Source organism: Melanerpes formicivorus, unplaced genomic scaffold, assembly GCF_026170545.1.
Source record: "Melanerpes formicivorus ecotype bairdi unplaced genomic scaffold, bMelFor1.0.p_v2 SCAF_6, whole genome shotgun sequence".
Classification (NCBI taxonomy): Eukaryota; Metazoa; Chordata; class Aves; order Piciformes; family Picidae; genus Melanerpes; species Melanerpes formicivorus.
This window is the reverse complement of record NW_027142358.1, coordinates 10,322,393-10,349,000: the sequence shown is the minus strand read 5'-3', so window position 1 is coordinate 10,349,000 and position 26,608 is coordinate 10,322,393. Positions and strand designations below refer to the sequence as shown.

Below are 26,608 nucleotides of genomic sequence, written 5' to 3'. Positions count from 1 at the left end.
TTAGTTGCTGGCATTTTAAGAACACTGAAACCAAGATTGACTCAAACACATTTTAACAGTTCAGAGACAAGTACAGACACGTTTCAAGAATCCTGGCAGTCTTAGATATCATACCTTTTGAGTTTTCACTGCTGCTCTGAGGCTGTGCAGGACATGCTGCTAGTGGGGTGAGATGTGGATCCACACAGAGGGAGTTGCAGAGATTTTTTATAATTTTTGAGTTGGGACAAGGAGACCTTGTTGTACACTGCTGAAGTAACTTTGCTATACACGAAGCCACATAGTTTTGTACAAGCGTATTCTCCTCTTTTTTGATAGCTTCCATTAAGGGTTTTATGACAGGATTTAGTTTTTCTGGAAGTTGCTGCAAGTTCACAACTGCACATGCAGCAAATGTATGGACTCGCAGGTGCAGCACTTGCCATTCTTGATTAGTTTCTGTAACAGTTATTTGGACTTGTTGTCGTTTGCTGTCCAACTGTTGTAGAGTTTTAGGATTCAAAGAAAAGGATGATGTCACTTCATTGAAAACTGAAGTAACCTATGAAAAAGGAGGAACAGACTTACAAATACGTTTCATTTACTGTAAAATGGGACTTCCTATGACAAACATGATTTTCATGGCAAAAATGTCACTTGATAAGGTATTAATATCTCCATTTTCCCAGCAAACAGCAGGAAAAGGTCTAAAATGTAGTTTCTCGAATCTTGAACTGCACTATTAGGGAAAATTTCAAGTCCAGATTCCAAAATCTAAAAGAGGAGTTTACATACTCCTCTAAATTTAGTTTGTTCTGTATCTGCCAAATATTTCCAAATAGTTTGGCAATATGTAAGCATGTGACAGACAAGCAATGGAGAACGCACTATGAACATGCTGTGTGAGACCAGAAAGCAAGTATGTGCAAGGTCCCATGTAGGAGGTTGTCTCTAAACTGATTTTCTTCTGAGGGAAGGGACTGGGATAAGAAAAACCAATCCAAGTCAGAAAAACACAGTAGTTACAGGACTTGCCATATCCTCCCCCACTTACAAGTGGCTAGCTACTGTTGCTTAAATCTTCGCACAAGAAACAGATTAAAAGAAATGTGCAATCCTGGAAATGCTGAGCCTATTCTACTGCTAGGACAGTTACGCTCCTAAGCACAGGAACAATGATGGCTATGGAAAGTATTAGTCTGATGGGGGCATTATTTTTCTGTTGGGTTTTGCCTTTTACTCTGAAATGTTTAGGTGAAGTCTTTCAACTACCAGACTGCTTCATTGTACAGATACCTCAAGTTTACTCTGTATGACCTTGATGACTGGAATGGCCAAAGGGTGCAAAATACCAAGGAAAAGCACAGGGGTTTGCTACGTGTGAAGTCCCATATTACAGTGCAGAGTAGGTTTGGTGTCAGTATTTCAGGAAAACAAAGAGCTGAAAAGAGTGCAGAAGACAGCCATAGAAAACAGCAAATAGTTATGGAATGAGTCTTTTAATCCAAAATGGCTCTTTTGAAAAAAAAAAACCACAACAAAACCACAACACATTGGTCAAGCAGCCCTATTACTAGACTCAAGAGTCGTCAGCTAAGACATATGAAAACTGTACTTAAGACGATGAACTCACATGATTTATGTGGCTTTACCTTGGGATTTTATACCACTGTAGATGATAGCCACAATCAGACTCACTGCCAAAATTCCCTCAGCCCATAACTTTAAAGATATGTTTAAATTTCCAAGTTAAACTACTGCATATTCCTACATAAATATTACCATCTGAGAATTTCAAGATCCATCATGTTCCAGTCATCATGGTTGTAATCATACTGACTAAAGCCTTCGCTTGTCCTTATTCTCAGCATCTCAGTTGTGTACACAAATACATCCAGGATTCTGATCTCCTTCCTCCCCCAACCCAAGTTGCACCACATGCATCACCATTCCTTTATCCACCCAAATCTACACACCTGTCCCTTCCCACATTTAGATCACACTCTCCATCATTTCTGTCACATGCTAATGTATTGTTAAATATCTGAATATACCTGGCAGATACAGGACCAAATTTGGAAGAGTATGTAAACTCCCCTTTTATTTTGCAGGCTCTCAAATCCACAAGCACTTCATTTATATCCTACTTCATCTGCCCATACTCATCTTTCTCACTGCTTAAGAGATCGGTTTGGGCTTGGAAGAAAAACCTTTTAATTTGTTGACTTCAACATTATCAGCTCTGCTTTTACTTACAGAACTTTTCATACCAAAAGCTACCTTTTATTAGCACATCTAATACTGACATTGTCAGACTTAAATATATAAAACAATTGAACAGATGGGAAAAACATATTTTAAAACATGTGCTGGGTGACCAAGAGGTGAATGAAAAAGTCTAGAATTTACACAGTTTATTTATGAGTCTTTTGACAGTGATTTTGAAGGAATTCCAGCATGCTTTGTGTTCTTCTGTGTATGTTTCACTAGTGAATTTACACCTGGAATAAAACCACTGTTATCTTTCCTCTTCTAAGTATCTACCTTACATACCACTCAATTTTTGACAGTCTGTAAACACTGCAGAAGTAACTACTTATCACATATCTTATGTCAAAGAATGTGTAAAGTCACAACGTCATTTCTGAAGTTACTATTTGTGCAATAATTATGGTGAAGATGTATTTCAATACAATGAGAACAGATTTGGAAGAAGGGCAGGCATGCATCTACTTACCAGCTCATTAGCTTGATCTATTGTAAATACACTGCAGTTTACTCTGTTTCCAATGTCAATGTGTGCATCAGCTAGCAATGAGATGAGTTGTTTACATTCATTCTGCATTCGTGTAAAGGGAACAGCAATTTCATCGTAATATAGATGTTCAGAAAGAACCCCAAGTAAACGAGGCTGCACACAAACTGCCACAGTTCTACACTCCTGTAACAGGAAAAGACAGAATTTGTATTTCTGAGTAATCACTATTTCTTTTGTTTAGCTTTGGGCACTAAACAGCACAATTTAGCTACAAAACTACAGTTTCCAGAGGGACCATTAACATTTGTAATCCAGAATATTAAAGATTGTGAACAAAACCTTCAGTCTGGGACTAGCACAGGAGTGATAACGAATACAGGGAAGACAATAATGTTAAAAGAAAGCACTGACCTTAGATAGTATGTATCTTGAGAACAGACATTTGTAGAAGAAATGTGACTATATTTGCTGTTTCGTAGTTCTGACAGTTGGCATTTAGCTGCCAAGCAATGTATTCCTCCATGGTCTAACAACCAAGACTTTAGTATTTAGAGATATAAATATTATTTTAGCTTATCAACTGACGTTTTATTTCAAGCTAAGTAGCAGACAACAAGCTGTGGATTAAGATAGTAAGTAAAATTTATTTTTTGCTGCAGAAACATCCTACCTTTTGCAAGGCTGCCCACTCACAGATTACTAATGCAACGCTAATCCTCTGCAAGGCAGATTTAGAATTCAAGTGGAAGAGCAGTAGCTGAGCTAATGATTCAGCTGGCTTTATTTCTTGAGTAACAGTATTTACACCTGGGTCACAAATGCAGCAACAAAGTGCTCCCAGCAACCTGACAAAAGGAAAAAGAACAGTCACTTCAATGCTACCAATTACTCTGTAATTGATGATATGAAATGAAGATGCCAAAAAAGTCTACGTAATCAGATTTTGGCAAAAGCACCATGCAACAAAAGAGATAAATGGCTTCAAAATATTTTAAGATTTCCAGTCAACTGACTTTGCTGCCATCATCCGAGCTCGCATGACAACATAATCCCTTGTTGCTGGATCTTCTGCAATGCTGTCTGCCCCAGCAATATATTCCTGAATCACTTCCTTATTCTGGGTTTGACCTTGACGCAGTTTAGCACCTGCCTTTTCCTATGGAAAGAAGTTACAAGAGGTTGAAAGTTAACATGCTTGTAATATAAAACATGAATTAATATTCAGTAACATTTACAGTAACCATCATACCCTGCAAAAATTGGACTAGGTCAGAACATTTCTTGGTTAACACTTTTAGAAGTAGTTAGTCAGTGTAAGTCAGCTCTCTGGTAATAGTACTCTATGATCCTATTAAAATGTATGATATTATGATATTAAATGTATTATAATTATCAAATTAAGTGTATGATAATATAACTACAATATTAAAACTAATTCTCAATGTAGCTGATAAACTGAGTCCGCACAGAAGAAAAAGGAAATCTCTTTCAGCATGTTTTAAGAAATAATACAGTGCTTTCAGACTTCACTCAGCCCTGCAAGCAGATGTTTTCGGAACCATGTAAATAAAGACTTTCATATTCACAGGGGGCATGCTACATGACAGAACTTTGAATTTTCACAGATAACCTGACTAGAACTATTTTGCTCTACAGACTTGAGGTTTGTAAAACAGGTTAGAGTTATAGGAAGGCACCACCACTCCTCTCTAGTGCCTTTAAAAAGCATCTTTATATACAGTTCATCATTCTCCTGCTTTCTCCACAACAGTTTCACTTACTTTTGATCTGGGTTTTACTTCTAGCAACATGTTTAAGTCAATGGGTAAATGAGATGGCTGCATCATTAAGCAGAGCCAGGCTCCCATCCATGGACAAGCAGCTGCAACCACATACTGTACAGATGCCTTGTTTAACAGTTCCAGCCATACCTTGGGAGAGAAACATTGGGGAGATCACGTATGTGGTCTTTGTAAGACCATATATGTGCTAATGGACTGTAGAAACCATCCTTCAGTCCACAGTAAAGCATCACATAGGTTAACTACAAAATAACTAACATGAACACTATTATTCATCTTCACAGAGGTGCAAAGGATATGAGAGAACAGGACACAAAACCACCGTATGCGTCAGTCATTTGTCATGCAAATACCTTGTGAATAAGATCCAGAATTTCTTGGTTGCTTTCTAAGATACAAAATTGAAATATGTGCCTCAGCATGTCTGGGAGAATTGGAGTTAGCCATGTTGAAGAGCTCTGAAACAAGGATATCATATGATCAAGCAGGTTCCTGTATGTATCACAGTAAAACAATATTAGCTCTAATTCTTACCTGGTCTTGGGTAGACAGCAGTGTGAATAACGTTTCCAGTGCTGCTTTTCTCACAGAAGATATAGTATGATGCAAGAACGGCCACACACGTGGGACCAAAACTGTGAGTGACTGCTGAATACTAGTATGTGAAGGTGAGATGTAGAGGTAGTGATAGGGGGAAAAAAAACAACACACAAAGCTAAGTTAATTTTATTCCCAGTTAGAAAACTTCAGTCAAAAGAAAGCTTTTAAAAACCAAAAGTATTATTGGATAGTGCTTGGTGGTTTTAAGTGAAGCTTAAACATTTAAAACAGTTCGAGCTAGTATTTTCTGTCAGGAAAATATAACATCAAAAAAAACCCACAAAAAAACCCAAACAGTAAAGAACTAGTTGACTCAGGCATTTACTTTTATTGCACCGTTTCCCAGATTATACTTTGGGGTTTGTTCCAACTGTTCAGAAAAAAGCTAGGGTTTTATTTTGAATTTATTATTAGGCATTTTGGACTCACTATGATCTTAAAGGACTTTTCCAACCAAATCGGTTCTATGATTTATCAGTTTAGAAATAATTAAAACCAGGCTTGGATCTTATGAGTTTGAACTTGCACATCAACTGATACAAATAGTACGCACTGAATTAAAGAGGGCACTAGTTACTTTTGGATTTGGGTGAAAACCAGCTTCAGCAGTGACAATCATATAGGATTAAGATGTGGAAAGCATCTACTGTAAATGCATGTGCATACATGTGCTTTACATGTACATGTACATACATGTGCTTGAACATACAGTTTGCTCTCTTGTTTGGAGTTTGTCAACTAAATGCACAGAAACAAGGAGTTTGTGGGTAGACCACCATATAAATGGAACCAATAACCTTTATTAAGATGCCCAAGATGAATGAAGGTGGGGGTTATGTGGAAATAATATATAAACAATGCCTAGTACCTTCTAACTGTTTTGTTGCCTTTTACTAATGTAACTAAATTAGAAGACCTGTATTAACCACTTAAAGGAAAAGCAAGACCAAAATTAAAATTTAAATCAAGTATCTCTTTGGCATATGTTTTGAAAGCAACTGTAATTATTTCAATTTGAAAATAACTGGACAGCCAAACCTGCAATATTGAAGCAATAACAATTTAAAAGTTACCTGCATTTGCGGACCTGAGGATAAGTCAGAAGGGAAGAAAGAAGGATCATGATACTATTTGTGGAAGCTGTCAAGTCATCCAACTCCAGAAGTGCATCCCACAATGTATTAAGAATAAAAGGCACCTACACAAATAAACAAAAGAGGTTATCATTGAAGTAAAAAAAAAAAAAGGGGGGGGGAGGAGGGGAGAAAAACCAAGTCTTACTTTCTTTACTCTGACCAAAAGTGAACTTTTCAATCAGAACTGACAGAAAACAGTAATTCAATCACCTTCTGAGACTGAAGTTGGACCAGACTTTCTACTACTGGTACTAAAGATGCTGCAGCAACAGCTCGGACATCATCATCTAGATCTTGGAGACCTTCAATTATTGCAGGCAACACTTTAGGCAGTAAAGTGTTGATCATATCCTGCCAAAAGGACCAAAAGCATTTTTAAACTTAAAAAGCATATAATACCCAAACTAAGATGTATTCTAAGTGTGTGAATAAATCTGTTACATAAAACAGAAGCTACAGGTCCAAGATTATAATCTAAATATTTTAAGTACCATTCATGAAGTAAAACTAAGTTAGAGATTTGAAAGAACTGTAGCTCTGCTCAGTTTTGGTGCAAACAAAACTCAAGCGTTTGCACACAACTACAAACAGACTAAACCTCTTGCAGTACTCATCTCTGCTAACCTCACACACGAAAGCATCGAAACCAAGCAAGTATAGCCTCAATTTAAAATACTTTGTGCAAGTAACTTACCAAGTACAATAGTGCAACTTTGCTATATGCTTGCAGATTTCTGCAGCCTATAAAATGCAGTCACACATCTTGTATCCCACATGAAAGCAAGCTTGCTTTATCATATCTTATCATACCCATCTAATGTTCAGCCACATCCTCTATTTTGAGCAGAGCTTATTCCAAAGCTCTCTGCAGTTTGTCATGAGGATTATTACCTGACGTACGGCCAAAGCATACTTTATTCCTAGAAGACCACCGTGTCTCACTTCCCACTGCTCCTGAGTAAGCAGCTTCAGGAGAACATCTACTGTTTTATGAACTCCAGTCTCGTTCATATGTTTCAGTACCACACCCAAAGTCTGAGCACAAGTCTCACGTACTGGTGCCACCACCTAGGATAAAGCAAATGATAAAACAGCTACTTCTGAATGAAATTCGACTTAGAAACCAGTACAAGTAGAGTCAGATGACCAAAACTGCTACAGAAGGTGAAATTCACATATTGGCAACTTCATCATAAGCATCTGTGAGCACGTACAACAGGCACATGCAGTAGCACTGTATAAAGCATAGCAGATCTGCTGCAGTATTTCTTGCAGGAGTCTGCTGATGTACCTGTTCACTCAGAGATGACTTACTTCATCTGAAACAAAGTCTCCAAATCTGTCCAATGCAAACACACAAAGAAGTCTAATGACCAAGTCTTCCAGCCACTCCTGATGCTGCTGAATCATCTGAGAAAAAAGAAAAAGTTAAATACCTTGACTACGTATTCATAAAGAATTTCTGACATGCTTGCTTTAGCTAAAATTTATGATAGCTAAACCAACATATTTTAACTGAGATCTTACACAGTCTAGGCAAAATAGCCACACAACTTTTCTTTTAAAAAAGCCACTTTTATTAAAAGGCTAGAGAGCACCTTGTAAGATAAGCAGATCTTTTTGATTTTATCCCTACAAAGTATACAATGTTAAGAGAATTCAGATAATGTATACTGACTGATGCCAGCACATCCTAGGCAAGACAATACATTTCAAGAATATTCACAAATAAACTATAAAATAAAGCAAGCAGTACTTCAGCAAGGGAGACCCAGTGAAAGAAACTTGCTTTTCAGCCACATCTTCTCCACATTTAGTAAAGCAATTTAGACCAAACTTGTCTTGAAGCTCTTGCCTCTGACTATTAGAGACCTAAAAACTCTGTAACCCAATCTCAGAGCAAAAGCCCCATAAAAGCAACTTGCTCAGACATCACCTTTCCCACTGCCACTACCCTGAAGCTCTAGATCACCACTTGCCTTGAAAATGATCATTTAAATGAATAAAATTTTCACTGTATTATGGATTTCATACTCCCACACATGTCAAAGCATTATAGCACTCACACACTACCTATAAATAGTTAAAACTGTTTAAAGTATCTTATCATGGCAGCATGTGTTATTATTACTTTGCAATCTCCATTGAACAGATAGTACTCCACATAAAAGCAAGGAAAGACCGCAGCTTCTGCTTTCCCTATACAAGGTATGCTGAAGTCGCTTGATTCACATTTGATAAATGGATCTCCTCTTTCTTCAACACTCTCTACATACTTTATTAGTGTATACAGTGATTTCATCCAGATTATTCTGAGCAGACAAATCTCATGGTTTATATTCCCCCGCCCAGATCATCCACATCCTGTAAAACCTGAGATTTTAAAGACATTTGATTCATAAATTTAATAATGCATTTATAACAATGCATACTTAAATAGTGGTTTGTGATTTGTGTAACAAAATACAATATTCAGAGTGGAAGGACGGTTGCTTGTTTTGAGAACAGAGGGTAAATGTTCAGACTGTTTTGGTTTGAAAGAGAGCCTGAGATGATAAATAAATGTCAACTTTCTCAGGACCTTAGATAAGTCCTAAACCTGTGTGAGAAGATGTGGTTCTTCAAAGGATACAGGAGAAAGACCTCCCCTGCTTCATCTGCGACCCCCAAAAGACCCTTACCACAAGGAAGATGCTCATGCTCAAGAAGCCCAGGAATTCACTAGAACTCATTATCATATCCCTGCCTTCTATTAAGCATAAGTGTGCATATGTGGATGATGTGGCTATATAAAGAAAAGATGTTAATTGTAAGGTGCTTTTTTGGCAGAGACTGGAGGTGGCTTTGAGGGGGAGTCTCTGCGGCACGGCACACCACTTCTTTCCCTTGCTTCTCCTTTTTCAATAAAACAACTCTCACAAGAAACTTAGAAATCTTCTTGTGCAGCCCATTCATAACATGCATTAAGTGCACAGGACTGAAAACTTACCTCTTCTAAAGAGCTATCTCCCATTTTACCACCACTTTTACCATGAGCTTTAAGTATCTCTCTCAGACCAGTACCTGCACCATGTCGAACCTAGAAATTGAAAAAAATAGTCCAACTTAAAATATTTAGGAACAGAAGATGAAAACCACACTAGGTAACTAGAACTACACTACTTTATTTCAAGTGCTAGTTATTTCAAGTGCTGCAGAGTTAGCTGTACTTAGTCTTGTGGGAAAGGGTAGTATTTTATTACATCAAATCATATACTTCAATATTCAACTGTACAAAAAGCAACCTGTTTCTACCTAAGTATTTGCCAGTTTACGGACAACAGCAATGAAGAATTACTTCTATCATAGCGCTATCATATTTGCAGTAATGTGGCCAAGAATTTTCAGTTAGTTTTACCTCACTGCGTTAAAAGACACTGGTTTTCAGAGAAAGAGCAACTAGAAGGCATTATTGTTGTTTTTTTAAAAGTAAGTTTGTAAGTTTATAAGGTCAGGGGTGACCTTATTGCCCTCTACAACTACTTTAAGGGAGGTTGTAGACAGGCAGAGGTTGATCTCTTCTCCCAGGCAACCAGCACCAAAAGAAGAGGACAGAGTCTTCGGCTGTGTTAGGAAGAAGTTCTACACAGAGAGAGTGATTGCCCATTGGAATGGGCTGCCCGGGGAGGTGGTGGAGTCACCATCATTGGAGGTGTTCAGAAGGAGACTTGATAGGGTGCTTGGTACCATGGTTTGGTTAATTAGGTGATGTTGGATTAGTTGATAGGTTGGACGCGATGATCTTGAAGGTCTCTTCCAACCTGGTCTGGTCTATTCTATTCTATTCTATTCTAAATAACAGTGACATTCTTGTATTTCTTAAATACCTTGTACCAATTTTCACATTATTTATTTCTCTAAAACTCTATTTCTTAAACGGTGTTTGGATTTTTGCTGAGTTGTTTTGGGGTGTGCAAAATAAACTTCTGAGAATTACTATCGTGCATAGCTTACAAACTTGGTTTGCTTGGATAAATGTTAAAAAAACAAAAGTGAACAAGTGATATAGAAAAGCAAATTATAGGCACTTGCATGCTCCCACCAAACAGAAATGGTTGAACACACTAGGATGAGTTTCGGAAATGACATGAGACCAGTAGAAAGATGTGCTACAGACACACCTGTTTCTGGTATTTCTGGTATGTATCTGGACTAGTAATGGGCTAATGAAGAAAAATCTACTCAACAGATAAACAGAAAGTTGCAAATCCAATTTTGAACAGTTTTCATCCAAGGAGTCTTTATACCAGTTAGAGTAGAACTTACTCCTGGGTTTTTAAGGACATTTCATATATGTGCTTGCTGCTAGCAGAAGAGTTATCTCATTTAATTTCTTAATAGTAACAACTAGAACTGAGTAATTGGTAGATCCCCCTTCATCAATATATCTTAGATGAAATGCAAGTGTGTAAGTCTCCATATCATAGAATCATAGGATCAGTACGATTGGAAAAGACCTCAGAGATCATCAAGTCCAAACTATCACCTAACACCTCATGACACTAAACCATGGCTTGAAGTGCCATGTCCAATCCTTTTTTGAACACCTCCAGGGACAGTGAATCCACCACCTCACTGGGAAGCACAGTCCAATGGCCAATTACTCTTTCTGTGAAGAATTTTCTCCTCACCTCGAGCCTAAACTTTCCCTGGCGCAGCTTGAGACTGTGTCCTCTTGTTCTGTCACTGGCTGCCTGGGAGAAGAGACTGACCCCCACCTGTCTACAACCTCCTTTCAGGTAGTTGTAGAGAGCAATAAGGTCTGCCCTGAACCTCCTCCTGTCCAGGCTAAACAACCCCAGCTCCCTCACCCTCTCCTCATAGGACTTGTGCTCGAAACCTCTCACCAGCCTTATTGTCCTTCTCTGGACAAGTTCAAGTGTCTCAATGTCCTTCTTAAATCGAGGGGCCCAAAAGCCCTAAGGCAGACCCATCTGTACAGCTCAATCCATAAAACTATAAGCAAGCCCATCAAAACCAGCCAGAGAGCCTACCTGTAAAATCCTAATTAGTGATAATATACTAATAATTTTTTCATTTGGTCCAGGGCTAAGCTAATCAGGTCAAAAGAGGAAGACTTTGCTAGCTAACTTAGCTTCTGCAAGGGAAAAACAACAGCAAGACAGACAAACGTATAAAGGAAATACCAGTAGTAAGATTCATCTTGCCTGACTACAGCTGCCTACAGCCTGAGCAAGTGGGCTGAACTAGTCATCCAGGTTGCTTCCAAACATTCTAAGAAGATGCCAGAGGGCCACTTTATGAACATATATTTTGAGGTAGTTTAACCTGTTTTTCATCTAGAACATACCATAATAATGATTCGGTATTGATCTACCTTAATTATGATCTATGTGCCCTATATCAAATGTACTCAGAAAGCTATGAGAATGTCTGCATTCCAGAACACAAGTGGACAACTGCAAGCGGCAGTGAAGCTTATTAGCTCAGATGCAGTAATGTACCACACAAACACAATCACCCTTTTTCTAGGCTGGAAATAATTATTCTGGCTGCATAAGATCTGTCTCTGTGTCTCCAAGATTGAAACTGTGGCACTGAAACTGCTACAGAGATACCTAAGTATGTGATAGTTGGTGTTAACATTTAATCTTTCCAAACACTGTGTTATTTAAAAAGCCTCAAGTTAGTTGACAAGAGTTATTTCTATCTTCAGCTCAAGGAAGACAGACCATTATTAGCTACTTTCTTTGAACAGATATCAAAGTTTGTGGAAAATAGTATTAAGACTGAATAGAAGAGGGAGCAGACCATGTTTTGAATCTTGAAAGCAGGTTGTCTTGGCAAATCAAATATAAAAATTTTTGTAGTGGCTATTTACTATCCTTCTAAAAACAAAAAAGGTTAAAATTTTCCTTTTTATAAGTGAAGAGAACAACTAATGATTAGTAGCCTATCCCCATCACTGAAGAAGGGATTTCCACTCCCCTCCCATTTTTTGCTAGCTTACTATTAGACAAACCTGCCACTGTTGTCAACAACATACTTAAAGAACATTCCTCAAACTCTTGATGAATCCAAGTTTGGTTTATTTGCTTTATCTTTTTGGCCACGGGTTTACATGCCTTTATTTAGCTTCAATTTTGATACTACCAGAGCTGTAATTGCTGCTTTTCTTATCTTTCCCAGTCTCCACTTGAATATACATTATACATCTGTTTTCATTTCCTCTTTAAATGAGTCTTAAAAAAACACAAGCTCTCTAAAAGTAGATTTGTCTTGGCCATGTAATCTGTATTTATAATTGATGGAATTTTTGACACCTAGCAAAATGCTCTTAAGTCCTATGTGTATTTTTGTGCTTCTGTTGAAGCCTATTAAAAAAAAATAAAAATCTAGTTACACCTTTAGATATTGCACACAGGTCTTACCTCCCAAGAAGGGTTAAACAGATCATTGCACACCTCTTCACAAAAGCTTTCCAAAGGCCATTCATTTCCCTAAATTCATAAAAAATTAAGTATGAGATAAAAAAGAAGACTGGATTAGACAAACACTTCTTATATTGTAAACCAGTTAACTACATGATGACATCAAAGACCTCCAAAAGCTTAGTGTATTTTTCTTTGTTACTACATACAACTGAAAACAAAAAACAAGCAACAAACAAACAACGCAAACCAAAAAACCCGCAACTCCACCCAATAACCACTTCCCACACTTCAGAAAACTTGCTGATAGGCACTGGATTTTTTACAAAGCTCATGAAGTTTGTCTGTTAGTAATGTCACCTCTTCTCTATGGCAATTAATTTTGATGCTCTATACTTCAGCCTTCCTTTAGGAACCACCCTTTAGGCAGAGAATTAAGCAAAGTTACTTATCCCCCTAGTGATTCTTTAAACATATGAACTTTGCCTTCAAAGAACGTAATAGGCAAGTCTCAGTTCGAAGATACACTATATAATCACACAGCATCAACTAATTCAGTAACATACATCACCCTTTTCAAAACATATTCCACACTTTTTCAAACCAGGAGCATATCTGCAATTCCAAAATTTCCTACAAGGAAACTGATATGGCTGTGTAAAGGAAGTTATGGTACCAACATTTGTTTGCACCCTCACAAACACAAAGTATTGGAAAGGCTAGCAACCAACAGCTATCGAGCTTATCATTAGTTACTGTTATCTCTCCAATTAATTTCCCAGTTATTTCACAAATAAGGAATTAATTACTAAGCTATGTCTGGAGAAATGTCTTTTTTGTAGGATTCAGTCTAATCAAGACAAAGCCTCTTCAAACAAACTTATACGTGTTCTGGTATAGCATTTCTTACAACTTTTTAGCTTTTCAGCCTACTAAAACAACTGCAAGTTTTTCTAAGACCAAGGTAATTGTTAAAATCTTCAACTATTAGAGACAGAACTTAATTCTAAATTAAGCCTAAAAGTAAGGCAAAGATTAAATAATGTGTACATGAACATTTAGATCAAATTATATATGGTGCAGTGTAATCTTATCATTTAAGTGTTTAGCACAGTTTTACAGTTTAATACCCAGGTCTGACACCTGCAATCCACCCACTCAGGTTCATTTGGGTCACAAACTGCTACTATGGATTACATGTTTTTCTTCCCCCATGCTATACCCAGTTTGAAGTTCCTTTGATTCATTACATATAAAAGTAAGCTGGCAACAGCATTCTGTACTCCATTTTTTAATGATAAAATGACCACAGAATTTGGAAGCAAAAAGTTCTGTTTTACATTACTTGGCTAAAAAGCTGAATGCTCATTCTTGCTAAACAGAACAATAGATGTTACCTCTTCTGAAGCATTTTCCACCAATGCTTTTGACTCTGTGACAGGCTGGCTAATGACAACATTTGCAACTTTCCTTCTCTTTTCTTCCGGTTCCCCATCAGTGCTATCGTTGCTGAGAAAGAACAAGTATAAGTTTATGAGCTGAAAATATGCTGTAGGGGAAGTAATTACTGTATCTGAACACTTCAGTTGTAGCAGTAAAGTGTGGCAAAAAAACAAAGAGGTTTAACACTGAAATATGCAAACCACGTAAGTTTACACGTAAAAAAAAACTAGTGAAAAGACAGCAGAATGCTGTCCCAAATTGCCAAACCTTCTCAGCCTTTTCCAAGAAATACAGAAAGTCTTAAATAAAAATCAAGACATTTTAATTTTCTATACTGCTTGTCATAAAATCAGCAAGTACAATAACACGTCATTTGCAAAGTACAGTGAGGACACAGCATACATCAGAAAGTTCTATCTTAAATTTTTAGTTCTTGCTTCTCTTTTAAAATCCTCCATTTTCATCCACAATTCTCATGCCATATTTAAAAACAGGGACAAACCACAAATTTTAACTGGAGCATCCTATTATTTCTAAAGCTCTGTGAAGCTAAGTCCTTAAATGAAGTTCTACTGAAAAAAGTACCGCACACAGGGCTTCTACCATCAGCAGAGTGAGAACATGAAAGATTAAGACACAAAGATTGTAGAAAGTTTTTCATCAGATAAAAATCAAATCACAATACCATCTTAAATGAAGAAAAAGCAAACAAGTTCACTATTATACCTCTTCTCATTAGTTTCCACTGCATCTCTGGATCTTTGCTTTGCAAATAGCTTAGCCATTCTTTTGGCTTTATTCTTTTGTCTACTGCTCATACCAGCTCGAAATTCTGAGTCAATTAACTCAGCAGCCTGAAGAGTCTGAAAGAGAAGTAACTCATTGTCAATTGTCAATTACAATGAAGCTCCTGAAAAAAAATGCAAAACTGTCTTTCTTTCAACTTCCCCAACCCTCCATTTCAAAACTCAGAGCAGCTGTTTGACATTGAATAATACTAACATGCAACTATGGGCCATAAGAATTCAGGAAGCCAAAACATGCCACATTAGTCATTGATCATCATACTTTGAAGATTATAACTGCATAGGCACAAATAAAGCAAACCCATTGTATTATTCCTTGTAGTCAAACAGCCCACAGTTTACCTACAGGTTGTTTGTTTAGTTGTGAAACTGAAGAAGGAGAGTAGTCCAGATCTTCATCATTGAACAGATCTTCAGTATTCATCCCAATTGCAGCACCCATATCTAAGCCAAGCTTCTTTTGTAACAGTTTCCTCTGCCGTGCTATCCTCTCTTTAGGATCAATTTCACCTTAAAATTAGTTTTTAAAAAAGAGAAGATGTGTCAGATTTCAAATCAGATGTATTATTGAAGATTTGCTCAAAGTAACAAAAGAAAGCAAAAGCTACAGAATTAAATTGTACTTGGCTAAGACATCAATAAACCTTTTGAACCAAACAACACTGGTTCCCCAGAAGATCCTAGGCAGAAAGTAGCTCCCCTGAAATTCCTTAAATTACACTTAGTCTACAGAAATAAAAAAATCTCAAGTTTTCCCTGAATTCAGGAAAGTGCACTTTGAAAGGAGAGCATTAACACCCTAAATAAAATAAATCCAGATATGAACTATCATATTTTTATTGAGCACATGCATCCTTGTGGAATCTGTTGATTTTGGCAGTCTAGGTTGTTTGTTGTTTGTCTGTTTCTCCTTTTTCGGTTATGGTTGTTTGGAGCTCTTCTCCCCACCCCCTAAATTTCTTTTCCTCCTAAACTTTTATCTTCTATTATGAAACACAGTCAGTCCTAAGAAATAAGAACCACCAAAAAAAACCCTTCAAATTATATTCAGTCCAATGCCCTCTAGTGAGATAGGTTAAATCTGAACCTAGCTGCTTGTAAAATACACAGGTGTCTCCTCCTGCCCAAATTAACTCCAGATGGCAATGCAGACTGACTCATAACCATGATTTTCCATGAGTGCTAGAGTTTGTTAGTTTTATTCTCAATCTTTGTGTGTCAAGCAAGACTTAGGAAGTTAATAGAAGAAGGTTGTGAAGCTGTAATACTTTAATTACTGAACACCTAGACTCTGGAAGTGCCCACATTTACTACCAATGTACTACCCAGGTAGAATAAACTCTCAAAGTAAAGAGCTGTCAGACTGAATTATCTTTTTCCATGTGTAGTGTGGAAACTAATGAGGAGATTGGGTTTTTTGGTCAAATACCTGCACAAGCTTGAAAACAGGTGAACAGTATTGGCAGAATTTTGGGTTCTACACTAGACTGAGTAGTAATTAGTTGTTTTTTTAATAATTAGTAATTTTTTTTAAAAAGGTAGGGTTTCATTGGAAGAAATTAAACTTGTACAACATCTTATTAACCTAGCATAAAAGACGGCAAGCAATAAAATAGCAGCCAGGCTTAACAGATAGAATACTGCTTAAGCATCAGCAGCCATAGGTTCTGCTCCTTGCTGATCTAGTGACCTTCTGTGTACACCTCACAAAACACATTGGATGGCAGGAACAATTGAATCAAGCTATGCGGTCAGAGCAGATTCTAATCTACAGCACCTATACAATTTCACACAGAAACTGGAAAATGGCCTGGAATTAGAGCAGGAAAAACTACAGTAATAGCAAAACCATATAATCTTAGATTATAAAAATTCAATGCCATTACACTGATATAAACCAACTCTGTCAACCACAAAGTTGCAGAAAGGTATCAGATAAGTCACTTGAAACAAAAGACATCACACAGGCACTGATATTTGACCTTCCAACTTGACAATTTTATCGCTTTCTCAAGCAATCTTTCCATATTTGAAACTTTCAAGCTTTCACATAAACTGCAAACTACATTTGGAAACACTGTTCCAATGAAGAACAAATGGTGATAGTTCCTGCACCTCCTAAAAAGAGTCAAAAGAAATGTTCCAGAAGCCTGTAATACTGCTTTTTCTGTTCACTCTTTCAGGTTTTCACTCTCCTCTTCTCTCCCATACACATACTAATTCTGATAGGAGAAAAATCAAACAATGTGCACCCTCTAAAAAATTGTTTAACTTGACAAAGATAATAAAATCAATTATGTCAGGCAGTACTTTCTTCTGTTATTTCCAAGCATTCTGAGAAACCATGGGTGATTGCAGACTCCTAACACTGCCACATCTAACTTTCAAACGAGTGAAGTTTTCTTGTCTGCAAGCAAAATACAAAGATATACCTGATTTATCATCTTGGACTTCAAATTCTGCACCAGCAGATCCAAGAAGAGATGCACCATGTTTTAACAACCGACATATATCAAATCTGTCAAAACGCAACCGATCTGTTGAAGGTGAATCTTCAATAGGGCTTTCTGAGCCTGGTTCTAGATAGAACATTGAAAGTAACATTAAGGACAATGCAGGGAAACTTTTGTTTAAAGTTCCAGCAGAAATTTAAGTGAGACAAAGCAGAAGGAATAATTTCTCTTCTCCAAAGAAATCGTCAAACATACAGCATTTTGATTCGCCAGGTGCAAAAGTCCCATGTCACAATGACAGACTGACAAAGCTCACTTATTTGAGTAGAAAAAAAATAATTTTCCCTTGATAAATTTAGCTTTAAAATCCTGGACACTGACCTACCACCAGGTCTTCGCTGTCAGCATACAGCCAACTTGCAGTTTGAACTGCATATAGCTCACAAATAGTTCAAACAAGTATCAGCATTACTATATAGTATCATCAAGAGACAAACACTCGTCATACAGAAGCTAGAGAGTAATCTTAATAGATGTGGGAGAAAGTCAGCTACCAAGGTGGCTGAAGACTAGTTAATCAGCTCTTCTGAAATCCAGCTGCTGGAACTGCACAGCTCAATACTGATACAGAACAGATTTGCTCCTCACAAAGTGTCCCATTTTCTGATTATTAATTCATTTCCAAAGTATTCCCTCTCCTCAATACTCAAAAGATGAGTGTTTTGTGGCTCCTAGTCATGTGCAGCTTACTATCCAAAACAATTGTCTATTCCTACATAATCCACATCCTGAATTAGAACCAGCAGTATAAATAACAATTGTTGCCTACAAGAAACAGAGCATTTAGTTTGGTGTTTCATCCAACACTCACACTTTTTTATAAAAAGCTTCTTCATTTACAGTAGAATGAGTCCAAGAGCATAAAACTCTGTACAAAATAAATACCACCAACATTTCTTTAGACCTGGAGAGTTAACATTTCATCACCCATATACAAAAACAGAAGTGATTTTTAAGAGGAGTAAGAAGCTAAAGGCAAACAGACTATTGTAAAATGTATATTTCACTACAGTATCAAATAATTTAAACAAAATAAAAGAACTATATCTACAGAGGCAGTTGGCACTGTTAAAGAGTACTTTTTTTTCCTCAAACACATATAATTACCTCTTCAAATTCTTATCTAATAGGCATGCAAGAACTGGACAATGCATTTGAAAACTGCTGTACTTGAAGACTGACAGGTTGTCCAATATCCATGTATAAAAAGAGTGGTGCAAGTAATTCTTGGAAGCAGTCTAATGAAATGAACTTCTATCTTTGGTAAGATAGTAGAGTCTATAAATAATTAACTATATGGATACTAATGATTTATTGGGAGAATGGCTCCTGAAAAAAACCCTCTCATTAATCCAATTATCAATGTCCTTAAAGAGCTCCAACAAGTGGATAGAGGGGATGTAGAGAACATATTACAAAACTTTTGCCAAGTTTTCATACAAAAAAAGTAGAAGGAGCTAAGTTACCACAAAACTAGGTAAAATATCCTTTTACAAATCAAAATGCTAATCTGTTCGACATAAAAGCTAGCCTCGGAGTCCTTCAGGGATCAGTGTTTGAACAAGCCATCAGTCTTCAAGCAATGGGAAGATTTCACTACGCACTCTTTGCCAAGCATGAGCCGACAGTAAGCTCTTTTCGGTAAGCAAAAGTCCAAAATAGCACTAAGAAATCCAAGGAGGACTCTCAGGACAGACAAACAGGCAGAGGGAGATAAGCTGCAAAAAATCAATAACCTAAATCATGTCTACAGCACACTGAATTCAGAACTAATAGTTAACACTCAAAGATCTTGGAGGCACCACTTGAGACAGTTTTCTGTATTCACCAGCTTATTAGGCAATGACAGCCAAAGCAGCCAACTAAGCACTGGCCATCATCAAGAAGGACACAGAAGATATAACAAAGTACATCACTTTCCCCTATATAAAAAGGAGAACATCAGCAAGAGGAACTAGAGATGCAAAAATAAAGTTATCTAAAAGCCAACACAACCGTCCTGTATGGAATGACTGAAGAGACTGCAGCTCTTCAATCTAGAGTTGTTGGAGAGCAAATTATGATGATTTACAAAAACCATAAAGGAATTTGCTTAACAAATTCTGTGGCAACAGAACCATAAGGCACAGAACGAAACAAATACAAGAAAAACCCAAACAGAACAGACTTCAGCAAGATGCCATGTCACCTCCTTCAGAAAGGTGCTTTGAGCAAGGGAACAGAAAAAAAAAAAAAAAGTGTCTGCAAAGCAGCATCACAAATTTGGTTATTTAGAAGTGTTGCAATTTTACTAGTACTTGTTCATTTATTTATAAAAGCTTCATGAGGGTACAGAATACAAGCATGTGAATTTTCAAAGGAACAAGGGAATTTTGGAAGAAACAAAGGTGAGGCACATCACTGTAACTGAACTTCTAAAGTCAAAAAGGTTTACAACAGTCCATGCATAAAAAAAGTCTATGCTTATAAAACCAGAATGACACAGTTGCCTTAAAAAGTCTCATATCACAGTTTGCATCAAATAAGCAATGAATTCTATATAATTTAAGAACCACCTTGTTTTGATCTTGGAGTTGGATTCCACTCAGGTACATTTTTCACTATTGCTTCAACAGCCTGGCCAGCTGCAATACGAGTATCCCAATTCGTACTTCTTAAATAGACTAACACCTTTAAGGAGAGATTAATAAATAAATAGATACTTTAAATGTACTTTCAGAAAACCCATTATCTGTTGTGCTCAACTAAAACACACTTCTAATGCTATGGATTAGGACAATATTCAAAACTATGAAGGACAACAAAAAACAAATAAATGCAATCAGACCTCTCTACACTGCTCACTGAGAGCAGACCTCTTGCCATAACCAGACATCAAGAATCTGTAAGATATGTTTAGTTCATCAAACTCAACCTTGATTTCCTCTATGTACTGAATAAATCTTGAGACTTCTGTGGTTTTTTGCCTTCCAAAAGGAAGTGTTCAAAAAAGATTAATTAGACCCTAGAAGTCTGACGTCATTTAACCCAGAAGAGACAACATGCGTCACTTAAAGCAACAATATGCTCTTCTAAACTTATTTCCCACTATGTCTTGCATCTGGAAAAAGTATTTCTTTCTCTTGGAAGTGGCTTGGTATTCATTATTCTTTGGTCACTCTACTGATACTATCGATTGCAGTAGGGGCACCTGCTCAGTAAGAGCAGAATTGAGGTCATTCAGCTACCTCCAGCTGTCTGATACAGACTATTTTTGGTGGTTTAACTAGACTTGGACAGATTGAAGTTTCAAGCTAATATAAATCTCTTTCTGCTTTCCAGCCCTTCTAAAGACAGGCAGCCTCCTATATTTTTAATGCTGTATCACACAGGTAATCTTTGAAGGCAGGAGCAGAAATTTCTATAAGGCAGTAAAGAACCTCTTTATAGAAGAAAATCCAAACTTAAAGCAAACATTGAATATCAATACCAAATACAAAGTGAAACCTCACTTATGCAATAATTTCAGAGGCTGAACAAAACAGTGGTCTTAACAGAGGTGATCCACTAATTTTCAGAGAACACAAGACTAATACGCTTTTAGTTCCTCTCACAGAATCTACGCCCCCTTAAACTAGTTTTATTCTTTCCACTGAAGTACTGAGAGAAAAAAAAAAGAAAAATGCTTACTTTAGACAAGAGATTATTCAGTTCATGAGGATGCAGTTTCACTACTTCCCCTAGTTGCTGTGCAGCTGCTTTTCTTGTTACTGGTGTTGTACCGGTGTCCAGTAAAATAAAGAGACGATCAAGCCTAAATATGATTGACAAAACCCAAAAATGTTAAGCTATTCACAGGTCAGCTGCCCATTTCTATTAATACTCCCCCACATTTTTCAGTTTATCTAATGGAAACAAATGTTTTCCCAAAGACTCGCAATGGACAGGGTGACAAATCTATACTTCTCACAGTAAGCATAGTTATTCTAAAGCCACATGTAATTTGTTAAACAAAAAGATAAATGATCAGAAACATCAGTTAAAAAACCCCAGTTACAAGAAAAAAAAGTTTCCTTCTTTGTTCAGTGATAAAACATTTTCAATCTTGAAAAATAAATACTGTTGTGAATTACCATCTTCAAATTCTGACAGAGAAAGCAAAAGGCTTAACTGCTTGTATTGTTCATTATAGGTTCTTTTCAAGACATAGGCTGTGATCTGTAATATCAAATTCTTACTTTTCCAGAATACTACAAATTTTTTTACTATTCAGGTATTTTTCCCCTAACTACCTGGAATATAAGACCAAACCTGCTGTTGCATTTACAGCTTTGAAATAATCCAGTATTTCTGACCTTACCATGAAATACAGGAATTTAATCAGCGGATCTGGTTTTGCAGTAACTCTACATTTAATGAAAGAGACCCCATTTCATTTTTCATCTCTCATTGAAACTTCAGTGTTCCATACTCAAGAAGTCTGTCATTCAGCAACACCCATTATGAAAGTATAATTTTTTTTCATCTCCAAGGTCACACAGAACACATAACTTAGACCACTTCCTCAATTAGAAGCCTTGTTCAACTCTGCGTGTGTTAAAACAGGAGGAAAACACTAAGACAGCCTACCCTCAAAAAGTTTTATTCCAATCTCAGCTACACTGCTAGATCTTCACTTGTAAAACCTGCAAGTTTTTAAAGCCGTATTACCTACAAACTGCAATTTGTAGGTGGTCTGGGTTTTTTTTAACCTGCAGTATGCTTGGTTTGTAATTTGTGATTTTAAACTGTGATGTGCCTAACTTACACAAAATAAAGCAAAAAAATTATTGTCTCACATCAATACAAGAAGTTTTTAGTGTTCAAATGCAACAAAAACAGGATTAGCAACTACAGCTAACAATATCTGACTAACAGCGCTCCTAGGCATGCTAAACATTCTTCCTTTCCCTCCTCCAGACTTCCCAGATGTACAATCGCTAACAATTCATATTTTGGGAGTACGAAGATTCTTAAATTACATTTTGTTGATGTTGCAACCTGAATTATTCTGCTCTAGCTGGAAAGGTACCACTGAGAAACTTGCCACTGATCAGCAGTGCATGGATTTTTTAAAACTGAAGTTTTAATTCTTAGTTTCATTAAGAATGAAAAAATACTAAAAATTCTAAGCAAATTAATTTTGAGGAAAGAAATTTCCCAAGTTCTGACAAGGCTTTTATTCTCACAAAAAATTCATTCTCTAAACTGGTTATTAAAGCCAAAGAGAACTGAAGAGTTTTCTAATGGCATGTGGTTCTCTGCCTCTCATGCTAGACAGTGCTGTAAGCAGAGCCCATTCTGACTCACATCTTTCACAAATGCTACACAGAAGTCCAAATCACCGTGGTAGAGTAGAAAGCTCTACAATGCATATGCAGTTTTTAACTACTTTGTAAAACACAGGCTGTCAGAAAAGCTGTTTCTAAACATACAGAAAACACAAGCAAATAAGAGGAATACAATGAGTACTTAGGGAAAGAGATTCATCAATGTTACGAAAAACCTAAACACCAATGAATGCCAAAATTAAATATTCTGTTTCACCTGCATATTAACTACTGCAATTAGAACTTAAATAGAAGATCCTTCACATTTAACTCCGCATAAGCAATGATTTAGATAGTCCTTCTGACTGTCATCTGACTGAATCAACTGCCTCTTGATAAGATAGCAACTATGCAACACCTCTATGTGAACTCATGCCACATGGGCTCATTACAAATTACTAACTTGTTCAAAGTAGTAGATATCGCCTTCCTTCTTCTCGAGAGCTTTGAGACTTTCTAATCACTGCTGCACTGTATCAGCAAGACAGAACTTGGAGTAAAAATTCCAAGTTCTTACAAACAGCAATTGCATTCAAATAAAGTTTTTTTTCTTCCAAGAAATACCACATGAATTTTTACAGTAACACAGAATGCATTAAAATGTTTCTGACACAACGACATCACTTCAGATGCATCCAGTAGCACCTGACACTTCAGAATGAGTCAACCACATAGGGTCAGCAGGAACAATACAGTACACAGGAGAGCCCCGTGGAGGACACATTATACCATCTAAACTGTCACCAGAGACTTAGATTAGGCAAGCAAATTCTCCCCACATAAATATTGCAAATCATCAGAGAATTTCATTAAAGTATGCTAGTTTTGAAAAGACTAAACCTTGAATTCTTACTTTCAGAATAGAACCACCTGAGAGATACTCAAAAATAACCAGCAGATCTCTGACACGGATACCAACAATAAAAGCCATCACAAACTGGATCAGATTCCTCCACCACTAGACTACTACCACTCAGTTTTACCTGACAACCATGCCCTCCCTCCATGAAAAAAAAAAAGCAAACACAAGAACTCTTACAGACAGATTTCAGGCAAGAACAACTCTAACAGCAACAATTTCATTTGAATTCCCAGTAATCAGAATAGCAAGACTGGCTGACATAAGGATGAACATCATCGCTCTAATCAGTGTTGCTATGTGGAACGACTATGCATACAGGGTTAATTCAGTTAACTAAAGCGGGTTTTGAATAAGTGAATAAAGTACATAGAAACTACTACTGATCCCTAGTCCTAAACATAACAAGCCTTTTGTGCTTCCACCACATTACCACAGCAAAGACTATAAATAAAAAAAAATTACAAAGAAACAAAGGACAAACATGAAAACAAGTACTTTGACAAGACCCACCACACCTAACTCAGTGCCACTCTTCATGTTAGCATGGTGTAATCTTTGCTTTCCATCAGTTTTGCATATTCAGCATGAAACTGAGTTACAGATGATTGTACCAAGGCATAGTAGGCAAACACTGCAACCAATTACTTGTTCTGTTCTTCAGGCTAATCTTCAATTCTTTGCTGTCTAAAATTGCCTCCAAAGAGAGGGCTGATCTCTATTTAAAAGGACAATTACCAAAATATTTAAAGTGAATCCTATAGGCACGCCTGTGAAAAAAAGGATGATGTGGATTTGAAAGTTTTTTACTATAGGGGCATTAGAAAACTATTAGTAGGATAATTAATGACCAGATCAAAATACAGAATTGAACAAGAGTATCTAAAAAACTGTTTCCACAAGAAGAGAGATATGCAGCTGAATTGCATAAAGATCTTGACCACCCCAGTGTAAGCAATCTGACAAGACTGGGTCCCCAACAGGACTTTAGACATGAAAATTTCTCTTTTCTTGATTTCAATGAGTTGATGCTTGGAAGGGACAGTGAACTGATCACTGCTGCCAATGAAGTGGTCTGTCTGGACTCTAGGTGTCTGTATGCATCAGTATGTTTAGCTGGACAGGGTGCAGTTCCTGACAGTAAAGGTCAACTGGTACAGAAAAGCTCATAACTATCCTAGTGTATCATCCAACTCATTAAAATTGTGTGACTGTACAAAAAACCCAAACACCTTAGTGGTGCCCCAGAACATTCTTGATATCAAACTCTGCCTGGAGTTCTTTGGAAAACTGCTAGCTAGCACCCATGGGAAGGTAAGGGAATACTTGGAGGTTTACAGTATAATTCAGATTTTAACACCCAGGAGCTTCCTCCCAGGCACTATTTCTTCGGATGGAAATTGCCCAGAAACCTAGAAAATATCATTAAACTGAAGTTTACACTTGACAATGGTTGACATTCACCATAAAATTTAATCTAATTCTAACAAAGATGCTTCAGTTTTTCTTGTTGACCTAATAATCCTTTGGTGGTATTTTATCATCTGGGCAAATCCCAGCTTGATTAGCTTCACAACTCAAAACACTCAACTCCCTATTAAAGAATGCATGAATAGGTAAATAATAAAGTAAGTAACTTTCTATTACACAATCAGCAAGCAAGAAAAAGAAATCACTGAAAAGAACTCAGTAAAAAGTGTGATGATGCTCAGAATGGGCTGCAGTTTTACTTCTCATAGATAGGAGACTGTGGACAACAGAGAAAAGTTGTTTCCTGGGAGGTCAGTGAAAGTGATACCTGGAATGAAACAAGAGTTCCATGACCACACTGGTGACAGCATTATATACTCCATGCGTGGCCCCACACATGGACACCAATTGACTGCTACAATTAGCATAATTAATTGTATATGGAATGTATATTTTGTATAATACACAAACATAGTATTTGTACAAGTTTACAAATAAAACCATCACATATTATCAGCATATGCTGCCCCAAAAGGTGCGACTAGGAAATTGAAATGGCTGTAGACGTACTAATAAAAAGAGGCATATCAACAAGGTTTCACAAGGAATACCTTGGTGAGAATTCAAGTTCTACCTGCTGGAGAAGGTTACAATTCTTACCCAAGTGTGATCCTGATTTTCCCCTTTCAGTCTGTTACATGCCTCAAAAATTTCACACTTCTATCTCCTTTGGGCAATAATGCATATGCTACTGTCCAGTTTCAGTCTCCAGGTTAACCCTCATCAAGAGAAAATACTATGTCTTCTCCCTCTTTTGAGCCAAAAGTACTTTAATGACATTGGTTATAGTGCACCTGCCTATTCTGACAGTACACAGGCACATCTTCTAGTAGTTGTGGAAATATAATTCTTGTTCACTTTAACTCTTGCTTTTTGTGTAGGAGTAGCCATAAACAAGCTAGAAACCAAATTATTTCTTCAGAAGTATTGTGATACTCTAAAGGAACTTTTCTAAGAGGTACACAGATCCTATAAAAGATTTTGGACAATTCTGGTATCTTGTAAGAACTTTGATCTCCCCATGATGCAGTACTAAACTTGAAATGTAACCCAAGTAATGATGTCACTCAGCACAACCATTTGTTCTTTGGAAGTCACAATTTTACACTTCAAAAGCCAAAAGCAACAGATGAGGCCAGCTTTTTTTCAAAAAACTTCTCTGAGAATTCTGACTTTTTTATTGTGAAATAAAAACTTGGTCCTAATCTACATATAACCAGTCACACACAAATCCAAGCAAATGAAACCCCTGAAAACTCTAGAAAGTAGTACTAAACTTGTATGGATCAACTCAAGAATGGCTTGCAAGAGCTATACGCTCTTCTATACTTGCTTAAGGAAGTATCTCAAAAATACCCTGAAGAGGCTGTCTAACGTATTTCAGGATGAACTTAAAGATTTAC

General features: G+C 36.9%; 1 protein-coding gene across 2 annotated transcripts in view; it reads right to left on the bottom strand.

The window, feature by feature from the left end:
* Positions 1–26,608, bottom strand: part of BTAF1 (B-TFIID TATA-box binding protein associated factor 1) — a 44,602-nt gene that overhangs the window by 14,332 nt on the left and 3,662 nt on the right. Inside the window, exons 2-20 of one of the 2 annotated variants that reach the window (XM_068139630.1) lie at positions 21,138–21,261; positions 20,024–20,138; positions 17,388–17,534; positions 15,302–15,465; positions 14,876–15,012; positions 14,104–14,215; positions 12,707–12,775; positions 9,265–9,354; positions 7,590–7,685; positions 7,167–7,343; positions 6,486–6,626; positions 6,213–6,337; positions 5,074–5,194; positions 4,893–4,997; positions 4,519–4,668; positions 3,751–3,893; positions 3,408–3,582; positions 2,717–2,920; positions 115–541 (exon numbers count right to left, since the gene is read on the bottom strand). In XM_068139630.1, coding sequence (XP_067995731.1) covers positions 115–541; positions 2,717–2,920; positions 3,408–3,582; positions 3,751–3,893; positions 4,519–4,668; positions 4,893–4,997; positions 5,074–5,194; positions 6,213–6,337; positions 6,486–6,626; positions 7,167–7,343; positions 7,590–7,685; positions 9,265–9,354; positions 12,707–12,775; positions 14,104–14,215; positions 14,876–15,012; positions 15,302–15,465; positions 17,388–17,534; positions 20,024–20,138; positions 21,138–21,261 — 2,822 coding nt within the window. The remainder of the gene's footprint in view (positions 1–114; positions 542–2,716; positions 2,921–3,407; positions 3,583–3,750; positions 3,894–4,518; positions 4,669–4,892; positions 4,998–5,073; positions 5,195–6,212; positions 6,338–6,485; positions 6,627–7,166; positions 7,344–7,589; positions 7,686–9,264; positions 9,355–12,706; positions 12,776–14,103; positions 14,216–14,875; positions 15,013–15,301; positions 15,466–17,387; positions 17,535–20,023; positions 20,139–21,137; positions 21,262–26,608) is intronic. The other variant, XM_068139631.1, reaches the window with a different exon arrangement.